General features: G+C 37.7%; 1 protein-coding gene across 1 annotated transcript in view; it reads left to right on the top strand.

Annotated features, from left to right (window-relative positions):
• Positions 1-20,100, top strand: part of slc2a13.L (solute carrier family 2 member 13 L homeolog) — a gene marked incomplete at its 5' end in the record, with an annotated part of 64,006 nt that overhangs the window by 17,470 nt on the left and 26,436 nt on the right. Inside the window, 1 exon segment of the mRNA NM_001095854.1 lies at positions 19,256-19,364. Within this exon segment, the coding sequence (NP_001089323.1) occupies positions 19,256-19,364 (109 nt within the window).

Genomic DNA, 20,100 nt, shown 5'->3' with positions numbered 1-20,100 from the left:
CATTTGATTTTTCTTATTGGAACAAGAAACATAGATGAAATATGTTCATTGAAAAATGAGCAGTCATCGACAAATGCTCATCTGCTACTAGGATACATATAACTGGAAAATATTGAAGACTTTTTTGTGTTTAGCAGTTGGTTGTTTTCAATTCATGCATGAGGGTTTTCTCAGTCCCCTCTGTCATTAGTTTTTAAGGTTTCTGTATAATTTATAAACAATTTAAAGATATGTCACTAACAAGTATGGCATCCCTCTGACACATTATTTAACACTAGATCAGTCTAGAGGACACAATGTCAACTGTTGAGGCTTGAAGAAAGCAGGTTTAATCCAAAGGCACCAAAACATGTATTTTTTTTGTTTAGTGGTTTCCTGAAGCTGGTGTTATTGGCCTTTAAGAATATTTACTTTTTCTAAAAGACATGCTTAAATTGGCTTCAGATGATGTGCCTCCTTTCAACATCCATTATCAGTATTACGAGTAATAAATTAATTCATGAAAGAAGCGTCTTGCATAATGATAACTAATACATTATTAGCCAGAGAAGAAGAAGAACCAGTAACTGGAAAAAAATCCTTTTGAACACAGGGCTACCACACTTTGCAGACAGAATATTACTTGAATCAGCAACATTGGGCTATTAGCAAAATGCACAGTTTAGTTTTCTTCAAACAAGAAGTTATCCAGTGTGGAAGATGGTGAGATCAAAGGTTTTGACAATTGTTTATTTGCTGGAATTATAGCAGGTGGCATGTTTTTACATATCATTAACTGTGTTTTGAGCAAAAAGAGGGCCCTTGAAAAACTTCTGAACTCTTTTGCTTTGTAGGGTTGTTATATTGCGCACTTATGAATTCTTATCACAATTCAAAAACATTATATAACTGTTCTTTTAAAACAAACATGCTCCCATACCCTGGACATGCTTGTTTAAAATATTATTGCTTACAATAACCATGGCAATGGAATAATCTTACAGGAGTCTGCATTTATACAGCTAATTCGATGGCTTCATGTGGAAACACCACTATGTTGTGCAAAACATATATAGAAAACCCTATTTATAATTACAGCGTTTTTTGTTTTAAATGTAGTAATCTTGCTTGTGACTATTTTTTCTTTTACGTGTACCTGCTATAGTATGACTAGCCTGTTTACTATTGGTTTACCTTATGAAAATGTCCTCATATGCACCGGAATGTTCCCACTCCCAAATTATCCATTGTATATTGCCTCCCCCTGCCCTCCTTTTTGGACTGTGTGTGGCCTAACGTAGGCACGTCGCAGGTCTGTAAGCTCTGAAAAGTAGCTCAGAGGCCTGTGGTCATCTTTTAAATGCACCACACATACAAAGTACACAAAAATGCACAATAGCAGATTATTTTCCATTTTGCACACTACGTAGTGCATACTAAATAACTCTTATGGTTTCAAAGCATTTATCAATATAAAGTGCATAAAGCACAGCAATTATTTGTGAGGTAAAATGAATTGCTTATTCATTAAAGATGAGTGATATAAAGCACTGATCTTTGGCATATAGCATCTTCTGATACTGTTGAGTTAATTTGTCTTGCAGCATGTAGTAGCATTCAACCATATATTGTATTTAAGATTTATTCCATAAACCTGGCTCTGAATGTATAAACCTGATTTGCATTCACTAGCAAATCATACGGTGTTGTTAGAATGATTTTGATGATTCGGTTCACCAGCTCACCTTCTTTGCATGCTTTGTAATTCCTGTTTATGAGGCTATTTTAGCATACAGCTACAGTAGGCTAGAGAGGAACATGTCTTTGTCCATTTTAATTAAAATTTTCTTACTCCTGTCCACTGATATCTGCAGCCAGCGTTGAGGAATTTTCATTAATATAACGTGAAACCACACGCACAAACGTTTCATAGAAACATGCTTCTGGCAAATTACTTTCCTCTTAGGAAATAATAAGAAGTGCATGTGCTCATACAATTATTTTGATAAAGTTGCAGCCACAAAACACTTCATTCCATAAAATCCTTACTACAGCAAACCGACTACGACACGACATGTACAGAGATGTTTAAGCCCAACAAGCAGCATGAACTAATTTGGACTTGATTTAATGGAATCGATGCTAAACATGTTTTTATAAAACTTAAAGTGTGGTTTTGCATAGTTGGAAATAGGCTAAAACATGGGTCATCTGTTTTAATATCTATCCACTGAGTGTTTTTAAAAAAAGAAACACTTTTTTGGAACCCTATGTAATGCACATGGCTTATACTGTAGTGGGGGTTTTTTCCTATGGTTTAACCATTAATTTAAAAAAAATGTCTTCCTTTCTCTTCACTGATTTTAAATATATTTGGTGCACTATGGTGTGTTTTAAACACTGATTTCTACAACGCTACCTTACATCACTGCATAGTCACCTCTGGGCCTTTTACAACTGCCAGCTTTGCTACAGGTCATTGATTGATATGGGAACCCCGCTTTATTGTTTCCTCTAAATCTAGCACTGACTTGTATATATTTGTACATGTAGCAGAACACTGTTACATATGCACTTCTAACAGAGTATTAGTGAGTATTATGTGCTTACTATAGAACAGCTGTTGGGTGTCCATACATTACTCAAAGTGAATCTTCAGCTAAAGGCTAAAAATGCAATGAGTCAGGATCCGCTATAAATAAATCTTTTATGTAGGTACATACTATATTACTTTTTCAAGAGAAAACAATGAAACCAAAAATTAAAGTAGCAGCTACTATGTGACATGTGACATAAGCCAGAATTTTATAGTATTAAATGCAGATCTTATAACATTGTAAGTTTTTTTTTCTTGTTAAAATCCACCTGTTTGCTATTATATTAAATGGATTTTCTTAGATTCAGTACAACTTAAAGCGTGACGTGCTGCATGTGTTACCATGAAATCCATCACACTGATAGCACCAGTGCCTTGTCAAATACACACTGGATTATCAACTCCTTTGATCCACTAGTAGCAGTGCTGTTTCTGCCATGTATCAATGTGAAAACCTTGCCTCACATAGAACGTTTTACAGAAAGGCAAAAACCCGTCACTGAAACTTCAAAAGATACATTTCTAGGGTTGTCCAGCTTCTAAAGTTCATTAGAGCATTTGTTTAATTGATTTTATAAAAATGTATAGAACCTTATTCTTTTGTTAATAGTTGTGAGTCATGTGGTTATTTTTGTTGTACATGGCTTGTATTGAGTCATGACATTTCACAAGAGAAGACCACACTGGCCATGGCTGAATGTAGCACAGACAAAAGGCTTTATTTAGGAGTTGTGTGTGTATCAGGCTTAGTTTGTCCATTAAGAACCACTTGATACTCACTGATATTCATAGTGTAATGTGGTATAGTTATACCTCCTTATAGCTTGACCTGTACAATAAGAATAGTGTATAATGCTTGCTGATAGACTTCAGCATTCCTGGTTTTGTGTTTTAGAGCATATTAGATGCCTACAAAAGGTCAGAGCTAATGTTTCCTTACTGAAAGGTTATCAGAAAGTAGGGAGGGGAAGAGAACAGGAAGATCTGTTCATAAATTGGCAGTCTGAACCTTGTGACTACTTCTAATACATATTTTTTTCATATTTTATTGGTATGCAGAAGGGTTTTTATATTCAGGAAGTTAGACCAGAGAAAAGAAAAGGTGGGAGGAGAAATCTGCCAAGCAGGATATAACAGGCAGGTAAATTAAAGTAACCATAACAGTCTGGCGACAAACAAGCTTGCACAATCATTGTAGTTTGCCTTCTTATAAAATTTGATTATGGTTATGATAATGATAATAATTGTATAATAATTTGGTCATGAAAAAGGATTATTATAAAATATGGCAGGAACTAACATACCTGTAGCTTTGGGACCTGCTATTCAGAATGCTTGGGACTTGGGGGGGGGGGGTTCTGGATAAGGGGTCTTTGCGTAATTTGGAACGCCATACCATAGGTCTACTAAAGATCATTTACATATTAATTAAACCTAATAGGATTGTTTTTGTAGTAAAGAGTCATTATATCTTACTTGGGATCAAGTACAAGGTACTATTTTATGATTACAGAGAAAAAGGAAATCATTTTTTAAAATTTTAATTATCTGATTATAATAGGGTCCCTGGGAGATGGCCTTCCCATAATTCTGAGCTTTCTGTATAAAGTATCTTATACCTCGATACCTTATCAAGAAATTACAGTGGTGTTCTGTGTGTTTATTATATGACAGTGTTAGAATTTGAATAATTCTTTTCCTGCCTGCTTTTTGCTTAAACCACTATCTCTCTAATGCGCATTACAATGAACATGTACTGTCACTGCAACCATTGAAAAGCACAGGGTAGGCACGTGCCTAGGGCGCAAAGCTGGGGGGCACCAGGCACGTACAGTACCTGCTCTGTCGCCTACTCCATTGTCCGGTCCCGTCTCTCCCCGACCAGCGCTGATATTTTATCCGTAATTGCACTTCTGCACATGTGCACTCGAGCGCAGTTTCACGCATTCGCACCTAAGTGTAGTTTGAGCACGCACTCAGCCGGCGCCATGGCCGGCCAGGTTGCCTAGGGTGCCTGGCCGGGTTGGCCCGGCTCTGTGAATACCCACTCAGTTCTATAAAAATTTTTTATAAAATCAATAAACCAAATGCTCTAATGAACTTAAAAAGCCTGAGCAAAGGGTGGCTTATTGTCCCCTTTCTAATTATCTGTGGGTGGCATGTTGCTCTCTCTGACAGGAGGCATTGCTATCTTAACACTGTAGTACTTTCTGTTAATGCCATGCACTACAGTTTTAAACCACAGGGAAAGGTAAAGGAAAGGTAAGGGAAAGGTGTTACCCACCACTCAATTCCAGCACTTGGCAGAGTTCTCTTTGTGTTTGTTTTAATTAAAAAAAAAGTTAACCCATAGAAATGTACATTTTTGTCAAAGTGTCAAGATCTATAAAGCAGTAAAACAACGGTTTCACTTAGACAGACTCTGTTTATATGCTTGTTGTATATGTTTATACAGTAAAATGTGACAATATATTGGAACAAATGCCAATATATAATACTTATATATGTTGTAGTACTTAAGCAAAAGGAGTTTAATAATCCAGTGTGTTATGCATTTAACAAACATTATTTGTAAATCAGAGCAGCATTCGATGTAGTATTACACAAAAGCACCTTTTTATTGCTTTATTGTTGCAAAATTTGGCATATATTGAAACAAATGCGAATATATAATACTGCTACTGCTAAATATATGCTATCTTAACACTGTAGTACTTTCTGTTAATGCCATGCACTACAGTTTTAAACCACAGGGAAAGGTAAAGGAAAGGTAAGGGAAAGGTGTTACCCACCACTTAATTCCAGCACTTGGCAGAGTTCTCTTTGTGTTTGTTTTAATTAAAAAAAAAGTTAACCCATAGAAATGTACATTTTTGTCAAAGTGTCAAGATCTATAAAGCAGTAAAACAAAAACGGTTTCACTTAGACAGACTCTGTTTATATGCTTGTTGTATATGTTTATACAGTAAAATGTGACAATATATTGGAACAAATGCCAATATATAATACTTATATATGTTGTAGTACTGAAGCAAAAGGGGGATAATAATCCAGTGTGTTATGCTTTTAACAAACATTATTTGTAAATCAGAGTAGCAGTCTCTGTAGTCTTACACAAAACCACTTTTTTATATTTGCTTTATTGTTGCAACATTTTGGACTTGTAAATATCTTTTCAAGCTGGCACAATTTTATAAGGTTTTTTTATCAATTAAATTTGACTTCTACAGAAATAGGTTTCTTTTGGTACTATGTTTTTGTAAATTATGTTCTTGAGCATGTCCTTAACAAGTCCAAAGCGTTGCTGTGATCATCTCGGTGTAATGTCCAAGCTGATCTTAAAGGCATTAATTGAATTTGCAATCACAAAATCATCTGGCAAGGTATTCCACAACTGCACTGTCCTCACCTGGATATGCATGCATCTGGGTGCCTTTTTTGCCATCTTCTTCCAAGTGCACCCGACCGGACACGCAGAGGTACAAAGTAGAGTTCACAGACAACATCTTCTGCCTGTTCAGACTCTTTGGTAGGACGCCAACATGGAGCCAGCACAGTTGAAGCTATGTCCGGGAGCAACTTCAACCATACATGCTCCTGCAGGCTTCGTGTAAGTGATGTGAACTGGCAGAAGATGGCCCCTGTGAACTCCACTGCACACCTCTGAATATTTATGACAAGTTTACAAGTAGGAACACTTTTAAATGGAATACACTGTTCATAAAGGTAGCAGGAGGGGGGTCCAGTGGAGGCCAGTTGAGGGGGCGATGGGTTTGAAAGTTTTAATTTTTCCATTCCTTTTACTAGCTCAATTGCATGTATCTGCACTCTTTCTGTATCCTTAACATTTTTAAAGTTCCAAACCAAAATTTGATAAAGAGGCCCACATAACACAGAAACCCCTAATATATCCATCACAGTTTATTCAAAAAGTATGAATAAATCCCATTTTCTATGCTAAAATCCAGCTGGTTAACAGGTCTTCTCTTTCTGCATTATTTGAAATCCTGGCTGGGAAGGATGGACGAAAACACTTACATACATAGTAAGTTAGGTTCAAAAAAGACACACGTCCATCAAGTTCAGCTTTTTAACTTTTTTAACCTGCCGAACTGCCAGTTGATCCAGAGGAAGGCAAAAAACCTGAAGCCTCTCCAATTTGCCTCAGAGGGGGAAAAAATTTCTTCCTGACTCCAAAATGGCAATCGGACTAGTCCCTGGATCAACTTGTACTATGAGCTATTTTCCAAAACCCTGTATTCCCTCACTTGCTAAAAAAACATCCAACCCCTTCTTAAAGCTATCTAATGTATCAGCCAATACAACTGATTCAGGGAGAGAATTCCACATCTTCACAGCTCTCACTGTAAAAAAACCCCTTCCGGATATTTAGGCGGAACCTCTTTTTGTCTAACGGAATGTGTGACCTTGCGTCAGCTGGTAAGACCTACCGGTAAAGCATTAGAGAGATTATTATATGACCCCCTTATATATTTATTAAAAGTTATCATTTCACCCCTTTAAACGCCTCTTCTCCAGAGTGAACGTCCCCAATTTGGCCAGTCTTTCTTCATAGCTAAGATTTTCCATAACTTTCACCAGCTTAGTTGCCCTTCTCTGTACCCTCTCTAATACAATAATGTCCTATTTGAGTGATGGAGACCAAAACTGTACAGCATATTCTAGATGGGGCCTTACCAGTGCTCTATAAAGTGGAAGAATGACAGCTTCCTGCTGTAAATCAATGCACCTTTTAATGCCGCTCAAGATCTTATTTGCCCTTGATGCTGCTGACTGCCATTGCTTGCTACAGCCAAGTTTATCATTTACAAGGACTCCAAGGTCCTTTTCCATTTTGTATAAGTGGACCCAATACCGAGCAATGAGGGACGCCACTAAGAACCTTACTCCAAGTAGAGAATGTACCATTAACAACCACCCTCTGTACCCGATCCTGTAGCCAGTTTCCTATCCATGTGCAAACAACTTCATTAAGCCCAACAGACCCTAGTTTAGAAAGCAGTCGTCTGTGGGGCACGGTATCAAAAGCTTTGGCAAAATCCAAATAGATCACATATTCTGCCCCCCCCCCCCACTGTCCAGCATCTTACTTACCTCATCATAAAAAAAAAATCAAATTCGACTGACATGACCTATCCTTCATAAAGCCACGCTCATTGCTGCTCATAATGCCATTCACTAGGACAAAATTTTGAATGATATCCTTTTACAAGCCTTCAAATAATTTGCCCACCACAGATGTCAAACTTACTGGCCTATAATTGCCAGGCTGAGATCGTACTCCCTTTTTAAATATTGGAATGACATCAGCTTTTCTCCAATCCAGGTACCATACCAGATGAAAGCGAATCTGAGAAAATCAGAAATAGGGGCTGATCTAAAACTGAACTAAGCTCTTTTAGAACCTAGGGGTGTATGCCATCAGGCCCTGGAGCCTTGTTTACATAAATTATTATTAAAGCTTTATAGATCATATCCTGAGTCAGCCACTGACTAAATTGAGCAGAGCCGTCAGTGCAGCTATGAAGTGATTCTGGGAACTCAGACTCCTCCATTGTATACACTGAAGAAAAGAACTGATTTAGCACATTTGCCTTTTCTGTATCTGTTACAACCATACTGGTACCATTATTTAATGGTCTACTACATATAAAGATGGACTGCAGCTCACCGTTTGTTTGCTTGATTGGCTATCCTGCGGGGTATCCTGTGTTGATCCCCCAATGGATTTCTACTGATTGCCATTATTTAATGGAGCAACACTCTCAACCTGCATCTTTTTACTATTAATTAGGGATGCACCGAATCCACTATTTTGGATTCGGCCAAACCCCCGAATCCTTTGCAAAAGATTCGGCCGAATACCGAACCCGAATCCTAATTTGCATATTCAAATTAGGGGTGGGAAGGGGAAAAATGCTTGACTTCCATGTTTTGTGACAAAAATGCAAGCGATTTCCCTCCCCACCCCTAATTTGCATATTCAAATTAGGATTCGGGTTCGGTTTGGCCAGGCAGAAGTATTCGGCCGAATCCTGCTGAAAAAGGCCGAATCCCGAACCAAATCCTGGATTCGGTGCATCCTTACTATTAATATATTTAAAAAAAAATTTGGGGTTAGTCTTAGCCTCCACCACAATTCACTCCTCATTTCCTTTCTTTGCCTTCCGGATTGCTGATTTACAACATTTATTACAATGTTTATATTCATTAAATGCAGCTTCTGTCCCTACAGACTTGTAGTATTTAAATGCCTTTCTCTTCTTTCCTATTACCTTCTTTACTTCTATATTAAGCCGCATAGGGCTAATGTTACAAATTGTAACAACTTCTCCATCTTACAGACAGCATGCAGGAACAACATAACCCATAATGCATTGCACTGTGATGTTCCGTTCCTTATGGAAATCGTGTGTATGGAACGCATTTTATGACATCCTCCGGTGAAGTACCTGTCCTCCATGCAATATCCTATGGCTTAGGAATGCCGCATCGGGTGCTTTTACAGTCACTCATCCTACAAATCTGCAGTCATGCATCCGTCCTCTACCCTCCCTTCTCAACTGTCAGCCATGCGAACTCCACCCTTAGTCCTCCACCTTCCGTCCTCTTCCCTCTGCTCTCAGTCCTCCACCTTCCCCCCTCTTCCCTCCCTACTCAGCACTCAGCCTTCCACTTTACCTCTTCATCCCTCCGCACTTCGCCAGTATTGTTATAGAGATGTTTTAAACACTGAAAGCTTAGAGAGAAGACTGACAGATGAGTTCGGAGGGGGGAAAGCGGAGGGCGAAGTGTGGAAGGCTGAGTGCTGAGGAAAGAGGGTAGAGGGCTGAGCAGGAAGGGCAGAGGACTGAGGGAGGAAGACGGAGGGTTGAGGGCAGAGTTTGTATGGCTGACGGCTGAGAAGGAAGGGTAGAGGACGGAGATATGACTGCAGATTTGGAGGATGAGTGACTGTAAAAGCACCCGATGCGGCATTCCTAAGCCGTAGGACATCGCATGAAGGACAGGAATTTTCCTGAGGATGTTCTAAAATGCGTTCCGTATACGTGTGCAATGAATTGTGGGGTTTGGAGGATGCAGGCTAAGGACAGCTGGCTGTTGCTACAAAGTAACAGTAGTCAGCCAGCTCAGCAAACTAGTCAGAGAGATCAGCAGGAGAGCAGGGGGCTAGGGTTAGGGACCTTTTCCCTAATTCCAAAAGGGGCCCCCAACATGTAAAGATTTATAAAATGGTGACTATATGTTTAAGTAATGAATGTTAAAATTGCAAAAGTTTTGTTTAGTTGCCAATATGTGGCAGCAGAAGCCATTTACTCAGCCAATTGTTAGGAAAATAAGCTTGATGTAATAAGTATATATTGGTAGAAGAGTATAAAAGGGCAACCACACCCAGTCTCAAAGTCTATATGGGAGTGCACAGCAACTGGCACACTAGAGAAGGAGAAGAAGACCAGATGATATGGAGTAGAAAACAGACTACTATAGCTAAGCAGGGAGTGCAGTAGGCATCAGATCTTTGAGACAGGGCTATTTAGTATGGGCTGCCTATTTCCCCAATAAAGAGGGTAGAGGAATCAGCATCTGGTGGATCATCCACCAGATAGGGATCAAAGTGGAAGAAATAGACTAGTGAAGAGGCTTGGATGGCTTCAGGCCAGAAGTCTGCCAGTAGAAAAATCCTGTGCAGAATGGAAAAGGGACACCAGAGGGATTGTTGAGACAGATGGGGGACAGGGATCCTAGGAGTGGAGCTGATGTAATCCCAAATGTGAGTTTTCTCTGGCTAGTACTAAAATTGATATGCAGCCTGTGAATGTGTATGTATGCAATATCCTGGAAGTGTGCACTATGCAATTAACCCCTGGATGTGTGAAATAAAGTTGTTGATTTGCACGACTGGTCGTGTGGGTGTCACTTGGCTGTGGAACAGGTTATTAGTGGCCTGTCCTCAACAAACATTACCATCTAGTGCAGTGATCCCCAACCAGTGGCTCGCAAGAAACATGGTGCTCAGCAACCTCTTGGATGGCCTCAAAAAAGGTTGTTATTTTTGTATTCCAGGCTTAAAGGCAAGATTTAATTGCATACAAACTAGGTGTACTGCCAAGTGGAGCCTCCAGTAGGCTGCCAGTTCACACAGGGGCTACCAAATAGCCAATCACAGTACTTAATTGCTACCCAACTCTTTTTACATTTGAATGTGGTTCCCTGTTAAAAAAGTTTAGAGACCCCTGATTTAATTTATAACACTAAACACTTGCATCAAACAAAACTCTGATAACGTTTTTAATCACAAAATTACCTTCGGACATGTGATTATTTAGGGGCAGATTTATTAAGGTTCAAGTTTTCAAGGTTATTTTTTTTTCAAAAATCTATTTTTCGGGTTAAAAAAAACTCATTTATTATACTGCAACCCTGGAAATATATCAAATCCGAAAATACACCATCTAAAACATGTTGAAGTCATGTAGGAGTCAATGGCAGAGGTCCCTTGAACCTTTTTAAGATGTTAATAGCCTTCATGATGTTTGAGTTTTTTCGGAGGGTTTCACCCAAAAACTCAATCAATTCGGGTGATTCAAAAATTTTCCGCCAAAAACTCGATCAACTCGCTGATTCCAGTTTTTTTCCATTCATGTTTTTTCTTAAATTAGAAACCATTCGAGTTGTGAGTTCATTCAAGTTCATTCGAGATCTAAAAAACTCTAAAATTTGACCCCTTAAGTGTGCAAGATCTACAAACATTGTTCTCATTGTGATTATATCCTTTATCTGGGAAGGATCACTTGATCTTGGCACCTCATTTTAAATAAACATATGTATATGGGAAAGATATTCTTATCCTTGTTTGCTCTATATTGTCCCTGATTTTCATAGCCAATTGACTACTGATTATCTTCCTGTGTAAAACCTGTTGTATTGTAAACAGCTTATGTGGTATCCGCTGTGTAAATATAATCCTTTTTGTCTACTCATTTTAAATGGATGCCCCCTTGGCAACATACAGTAGCAACATATACTACAGTAGTGTTTCTGAGGCAACACATATAACATATAATGGGTAACATTATATTTAAATGCATACTTTTTAAACATTTTTTGGAAGTTACTGTTCCTTTAAACAAGATCCCAGCATGATTACATTTTAAGGTTGTCAGTCTAAATGCTAAACAGTCCTTTGATGGCAAAAGTCAATAATTCTTGCACAAGAGGCACTTATTGAATGTGACTAAATTCCAATAAAGTGGAATTGATTTTGTTGAACTCTTTGTTTGTAATTTGGTGTGCTAATTTGCAATTTAACTGGGCTCATGAAAAACTCTGCATTAGGTTTTTTAAAATGTAAATGAAATTGGCCCAATAATTTTAAAAATAAATAATACTGTTCTCCAAATTCTCGCCCACAAAGTGCTTGAAACAAACTATTATTTGATGGACACTTTTTTTAGTCCCTAAACTAGATAAGAGTAAAGGGCAGATTTATCAACATGTGAGATTAGAGCTTGTCACAGAAAAAACTCACCCACGGTGTATTCATTCCTATGGGATTTCTAGAAGCGTAATTATCAACTGGTGAAAGTTAGGTAGACAGGGAGGTCAGCCCAAGTACGCGAAAGGAGGCATCTTCTGGCCAACCTCCATCAGCTCCACTGCAAGTAAGCACACCTGTGTGTCCATCAGCAGCCACCTGTTTTTTTAATGTTACACTAAACATAAGTTTTTACTTTATGAGAGTGCGCCCTCAATTTTTTCCTTTTCTTTGTCTTGGATAATCGCAGTCTGAGGAGCTCTGCAGGCACATTGAATCCTCAGCAGTCTGTCTTTAATCCCAGTGAAGGGAACAAGGGTGAATCTGTATTGTTTTGATTGAACTCTCACACATATTGATTTTAGTAGCAATCTTGTTAAAAGTATCTTCATAGCCTGTCTTTTTCTGATTTATTTTGTCAGTAATATGGTCATCATTTTGATTTAAAGCTCATTGCTGTGCTTAAAGTCACAGTCTACACCTACAGTTAGATCCATTAATATTTGGACAGTGAAACCTTTTATACTGTATAATGGCTCTTATATCATAACAATTCATTTGAAATTAAGCAATTAATGTGATGTGATTGGAATGAGGACTTTCAGCAAATATTCAAGGGCTTTAACAAAAATATTATTACAAGCCATTTAGGCATTACAGGCATTTTTATAGTCTCCCTATTTTGAGTGATTTAAAATTTGAACAATTTTCAATAATTTGTTTAAAAAAAATAAACCTTTCTAATCAATGCCTTCCTGTAGTCTGGAACCCATGGACATCACTAAATACTGGGAACCCATGGACATCACTAAATACTGGGATTCTTGCTCATTGATGTTTTTACAGCAGCTGTATTTCGTCCCTTTGTTTTCTGTGATCTCTCAGTTTTGCCTTTATGCATGTTCAGGTAGGGTTGGGATAAGGTCAAGTGATAGAAAAATATACCACTGTTTGCTTTCAAAAGCTCTAGGGTTGCGTTTTCAGTACATTTTGGTAATTATCCATCAGTACTGAAGGCTGAATGTGTATAAACCTATACATGTCAGCTTGAAGCTTTCATATTGTCATTAAACATGAGTTTTTCCTTCACTTCTTCATACTCATCTTTTCTCATAATTCTGGTACATGTTCATCAGTATTTCATTTTTCTAAAGAACTCGGCAGGCTTTTCTAGATGCTTTGTTGCAAAGTCTAATCTAGCTTTTATATTCTTGAGGCTTGTGATGAGTTTTCACCTTTTGTTTGTTGTAAACCCTCTGTATTATTTTTATGAAGTTTTCTCTTGACTGTACAATAGTAACCCAACCTCTTGAAGAGTGCCCTTGACTTGATTGACTTGATGATGTGAAGGGGTTTATTCACCATGGAAAGACTTCTGTGATTATCCAATACAGCTGTCTTCCATGGTCGTCCAGGCTGATAAAGGAGATATACAGTCCCATTAATGCTGGACCAATCTTTTTAGCAATTCAATCAACAGAATAAATACTTTCAAATATTTGATATTGGTAAAAAACAAGAACATCTGCCTACTCCACAATTCAACACAAGTTTATAAAATGTAATATTTTAAACTTCAGTAGCTGGACAAAATCTCTTTAAGCTATATATGACGTTCTGACATTCTAACATAAGTTGGAGAAGTAAAATGGCAAATGTAATTTCCCTAAATTTTCCTATGTCATTCGTTGCCTCCAACTATAAGATAATATGGATGGATGTTTCCTTACTATATGCTATATTGAGAGAAAAATGTTTATTATTCCATTTGTACATTTTCTTATATAAGGTATTTTTAGACAGAAGTTCTGGACTTTGTTATCTGGGGTTGACATAGTTTTAAGAGATTTCTAAACTATTTAGCTCATCATTGTCCAACTGAAAACAGAATCTCCTTTTGTAGTGTATCCTAGCAACTGGTTTTGAAATATATCCATAGCATATTAATACAGGAATCATAAGGGACCTTTCCTGGCTTCCTTATGTAAATAGATCTCTGATTAATAAAATATAGCATATATAGATCTTGAGAATTCATTCTCTGTTAGTATTTTATAAAGATAGGTTAGAACTAGGCACATGAATACAGTATTTTAGATATGTGAACATTTATTTGGCGTGTAATCTTTTCTGCTTTGTTCATATCAACTATTTTATTTATAATGGATAAACTGTAAAGAAATCCAATGAAAACAGACATCTGAAACCTTCAATAATATATTATTGGGTATTTATCTGGGTCTAGTAAAATAAAAAAAGCACTTGTTTTAACGGTAAACATATACATACACTTCAGAGTCAGCTCAAAAGAATTTGCCCCAACTTTAAATAACGGGTGCCATCAGTGGTCCATCCTCCACCAGGAATAACGTCATAGAAAATTTCTCTAAAGCACCTTATAGTATAAAAATGCCTTTATTCAAGTTGTCATGGCAGAATCTGGTCAGCAACGTTTCAGGCCTTAGTGTGGCCTTTTATCAAGCTCACTTAACACTGGTTAATTTAGCTCTTTTATAGACAATGTTTTGCCACCTACTGGCTACAAATTGACATAAGATTACAAATATATTCATTTAAGACATTATCTAGATTATCAGTAAGATTTTGTTACAATGTCATTAAATTCACACAAAACTTCTTGACTCTGTACAGATTACAATCGAAGCACTGATCTGAAAGACATATAAAAACGATTAAAACCAAAGCTTTAGCAAAAAATAGCTTGAAGATCGTATTCTCTGTTTAACCCTTGTGGGGCAAGTGTCTCTAATCTTCTTACCTAATTTGCCTCTTTCCTCAGTAGTATTTTTACTTGGTCCCCCCCTTGTCTAAGACTAGGCACGTGATCCACCACTTGGTATTTTAGTTGATGTATCCCATTGCCTGTATCTATGAAATGGTATGCAACCGCTTGTTCTCTTTTGCCAGTTGTAATTGCCGATTTATGTTCTCTCATACGTTCTCTAATGGGACGTGTTGTCTGATCCACATATAATAAGCCACACGGGCATTTTATGATATATATGACAAAACTTGATGCGGATGTATAAAAACCCCGATTTTTATTGGGGTTACTTTGCGTGGGTGGTACACTACATCCCCTTTCTGGCAATTAGAACAGCAGTTGCACTCCAAACAAGGAAATGTTCCATTCCTGATGGGACACAAAGTGGTTTGAATCTCTCTCCTGCCCCCTATGTTAGATTTAACCAACATGGATGCCAATGTTCTATCTTTCTTATAGGATATCAGTGGTGGTTCGCTAAACCTTTCCAACTTGGGGAGGCCCTCCTTGAGGATCTTCCAGTGCTTTCTAACAATATCGGTCACCTGGTGGCTCAGGGTATTATACTTCGAGACAAAAGGAATACGATCCCCCCATTGTCTAATCTGGCCCATATGGTTACTGTCCATATCTAAATTCTCTATTTCCTTACGTTGGACTTGTAAAAAACTATTCGGATAACCTTGCTCCCTGAATTTTTCTTGCATTTCAGTCACAATATGTTTTACCCTACTGAACTGAGACTTTGGAAGGGATTTTTTAACCTTCATAGGGTGAAAGGAGTCGAAGGGCAACAGAGTATTCCTGTCAGTGGGCTTGGTATACAAATCCACCGACAGGGATCTGCCACTCCTCGACTCCTTAGTGTCCAAGAAGGAGACACAATCATAACTGGTTTTCACACTGAACTTTATAAATGGTAAAGCCATATTTATCTCACTGACGAACCATTGTTGTTGCAAATGGTTTAAGTTACCGGTTTATATTACACATGTCCAGGGAACCTTAATAAATGCAAGAGAGTTTGAATGCCCTACACATGAGCCCACTATAAAATGAATGTTCCATATGTTAGGAAATGTCTGGAAAAAACGGTTCCCCAAAAAAAATTTGTTTGGACTTTTGAAGGCTGAAAAAAGGAAAATACGCCAGGGTTTTTTGAACTTTGATGCATTTTCGGCTCACAGGATATGATGTAAGTGACAGAAAATTAAGGAAGATCTAGCTGATTTTTAGCACCTCGTCTGGTCTGAGGTGGAAAGGCAACTCTGACGAAAGAGGTAGCGTTCAGTAAAATCCGCACTTGGCGTCTGCACCTGTTAGTAAATTGGTGATTTTTGTAGTTCAGTCAGCACTCACGAGGCGATTTCGAGCGACTTTGAAAAACGTGTCGCCGCGTATTAATAGGCGCAGGCGACTTTAGTGCTAGCGGGTGCAAGATACCAGCAAGCCATTCAGGGAGATTAGATGCGGCGATTAGTCGCCAGGCGACTAATCTCCCTGAAATCTTCCCGTGTGGCCTAGCCCTTATACCAGTGAGCACAAATGGAGAGATCTTCTTCCTGCTTCCTCTTTCTTTGTGCGGTTGTGCATGCGCAGTAGAACGAAAAGCCGAACTTTAACTAAAAGATCAGGCATTTCTTTCTACTGTGCATGCGTTTGCCCAGGGAAATTTGAAGAAAGAAGAAGCTGGAAAAAGATCTCTCTGTGGTGCTCGCTAGAAAAACCCCGGGCCGGAGCAGTTTTTTGCTGATAGGAGCACCGGCCTGGGGTTTCAAGTAAGTCAATACAATCACTTGAGGGTGCCTAACATTTGGCACCCCCAAGTGCAAACAGACTTTCCTTCTCCTTTAAAGTTAATGTATTTAGAAGAATAGACCTTTTTGTAACTGTATTGTATATAGCTAGAATAAACAGAACTTTATTGTAGCTTTATTTTATTATTGTAATTTTGCAATTAATTGTCTAATCTGTAAAGAAGACATTCCAGTTCCCTATTCCTCCCTACTCCACTGTTTATGCTGTACTCTGTACATATGACAATAAAACTTTGAATCTTGAATCTTGAGCCACTTGCTTGAGCATTATTGTGCAGTGATCCAACTGCAACCACTTGTAAGAGTCAAACAGGTTGGTAGTGCCTTAAATAACATTACCAGCAGTGACAGACAGACAGATATTTTGACCACTACTGTTTTTTGCTGGATGGCATTATACGTTTAGAGTTTGTGTCTTATGGATGATGGATGTGTTTTATATAATTTTTAATAAACCTTCCTTTTGACCATGACACTCTCATATTAAAATGCAAGGGCTTTCCAAAGATTGCAAGAGCAGATTATTTAAAGAGAGAATATGGCATTTGCCTCCATATTTGCTGCTCTCTTTTTCCTTAACTTAGCTTATGCCTATTGTGCCTTACATAAAATCTTTCTATATGGTTGTAATTTTAGGGGGAACAAGGGAAGGCCAGAGATTGGACATTTCTCCATGATTTCTCAGTCCTGTATACTCACTGTATGCAACCCTCAAAATCCATCCTGAGTTTGCACGTCCCGACTGTAGCTTTTTGCTCACTTGCTTATGCAGTTGAAAAATTCTAAATTGCTCAGATATGAAAAAAATGTAGAATACTACATTAGGGTATAATTAATTTTGTATATGCAAATTTCCAAAATGATTTGTTTTCAAAGAAATTAAATAAGCCTCTGGCTTCTTGAGTTTAATCCTTAGTGGATTAACTATTTTTAGTTCTTGATGTAGCAGTTCTGGAAGCACTTGGCTGTGCTGCATGTTTTTACTTTTAAAAAGTCACGTAATCTGCCTTTGAAAATGCCCATATCTGTGCTATTAAAAGGCTCAATGCTCATTGCAGATGGCCCTTAATGTTGTATTTGTTTTATATATGACAAGTCAATTGGTGATCCAACTAGTCAGACTATCACATTTATTTAGTCTTTAGGAATCAATAAAATGTTACAATTGCTGTATTGTATGCAGAGTACACCAAGAACCAATGTTGGGCTGAGTTATTTTTCCGCCTTTTAATAAAATAATAGAAGCTTTAAAAAGTATTTGGCAAATTTGTAGGTTGCATTGAATTAATGCAGAGTTTTCTCAAGGCAGCTTTAGAAATGGGTACCTGGGAATTACCAGAGGACCTCACCCCAGGGACCATTCAGAGCACCCTCCACCCCACTTTATACATGGACGAAGGCAAAAGTGAGGCAAAATTGTCATTGCCTTTAAATATAATTAATCAGATATGTGTGTAAGATTACAAACATGGATAATGAGCATATAAATCCAGTCAGTGAGATCACTGCTGAAGTGGACAATGAACATATTTTGCATCACTGCAAAAAAATAGATTATGAGCATATTAACCACAGATATGCCAGTAAGATCACTTTACACAATGGATACTGAGCATTAAGCATACTATGCAAGAAAGATCACTACAGAAAATGAATCGATTGAGAACATTGCCTCGCCCACTGTTGCACATGCAGAAAAATATTGTGTTGGCAGTTGGTGATTTATTAATGGAGCTCAAAAAGGTGTTGGATGCCTTTTTGTGCAAGATATGTGTATGCAGTTAGAAGTACTAATTACAATTGTACTAATTACAATTAACAGTAATTGATGCTATCCACTTGCTATCTGGGGTTATTCAATTTTCCCTTTGTAACTTTTATTTGATAGCTTATCTGCTGAATAATTTTGTATTCATTCCTCTAGATCAGGGGTCCCCAAACTTTTTTACCCGTGAGCCACATTCAAATGTAAAAAGAGTTGGGGAGCAACATATGAAAAAGTCCCTTGAGGTGCCAAATAAGGGCTGTGATTGGCTATTTGGTAGCCCCTATGCGGACTGGCAGCCTACAAGAGGCTTTAGCTGGCACTATACTTAGTTTTTATGCAATTAAAACTTGCTTCCAAGCCTGGAATTCAAAAATTAGCACCTGGTTTGAGGACACTGAGTGCAACACCAAGGGGTTGGAGAACAACATGTTGCTCACGAGCTTCTGGTTGGGGATCACTGCACTAGATCAATTTGTAGAATGTTTTGAAAGCATATAACTTTATGTAAATATGTGCTTAACTGTTAGTTTGATATGTATCTTTGTATGCTGCAAGTATTTATTTTCCTCTAAATATATTGGAAACTAAAGAGAATATGTGGTTATTGCAGTGAGATACTTCCTAATTCAGTCACAACTTAAAAGCTTCTAAAACAAGCCTGTTAAACATTAATTAAATAGAAATAGTCTAAAGTAATGACAGTTATTACAGGAACATACTATATATTCATTTTACAACAATATTTATTTTTTAGGCGGACCTATTATTTATAGAATGCTAATATATCCTCCAACTCGACGTGCACTTATTGTTGGCTGTGGGTTGCAGATGTTTCAACAACTGGCGGGTATCAACACAGTAATGTAAGTACAGATTTCTCTTCAGATTTGTAATCTGTTGCTTCTAATATTTATACTTTTTTTGTTTGACTTTTTATGGGCTGTATTAATGCCAATATATTGCCTTTGATATTTTGATAAAGCTTCATAACTTAGTTTTAATTACATGAAGAAAGTCAGTACAGCAATTGTATATATGAATATGCATGGCCACAGTTCTCTGCTTATAAAAATACACGTGCCTTATCTAAATACTATACCCTTCCTTTAAATATTTTGTAAGTGCTATAACATCTAGACATCTAGAGGCAATGAGACAATTAGAGATACTGGTCTGCTGAAGGTGGCTTGGCCTAGCCTGAAATCCCTTTAACTGGCCTTTCCCACGTGACAAATTGCTGCTTATTGAAGCATGGGATTCAGCAGAGAGATTTTTAAAACCAAGGAAAGGGCTCCAAAACCAAACCTGATGAGTTTGCTCAGGGCAGTAACCCCACGCCACCACCCAAAACCAAACCTGATGACTTTGCTCAGGGCAGTAACCCCGCGAAATATTAATTTACACATGTTATAATTCCAAAAAATGCCTTCTCAACTCCCTGCTCAAAGGGTGAAGCGTTGGTCTGCGTAGGTATATGCCACCTGGCACTTTATTAATATATCTAATAAAAAGTAAAGCACTATGCAGAAATATATATGACTTTAATTCTTTTAAAATACTGATGATTGCACAAGTAGACTTGTGAATTTAACTTCACTT

The sequence above is a fragment of the Xenopus laevis genome, chromosome 3L (genome assembly GCF_017654675.1).
Source record: "Xenopus laevis strain J_2021 chromosome 3L, Xenopus_laevis_v10.1, whole genome shotgun sequence".
Taxonomy (NCBI): Eukaryota; Metazoa; Chordata; class Amphibia; order Anura; family Pipidae; genus Xenopus; species Xenopus laevis.
The sequence above is the reverse complement of the archived record's forward strand: the minus strand, read 5'-3'. Positions and strand labels throughout refer to the sequence as shown.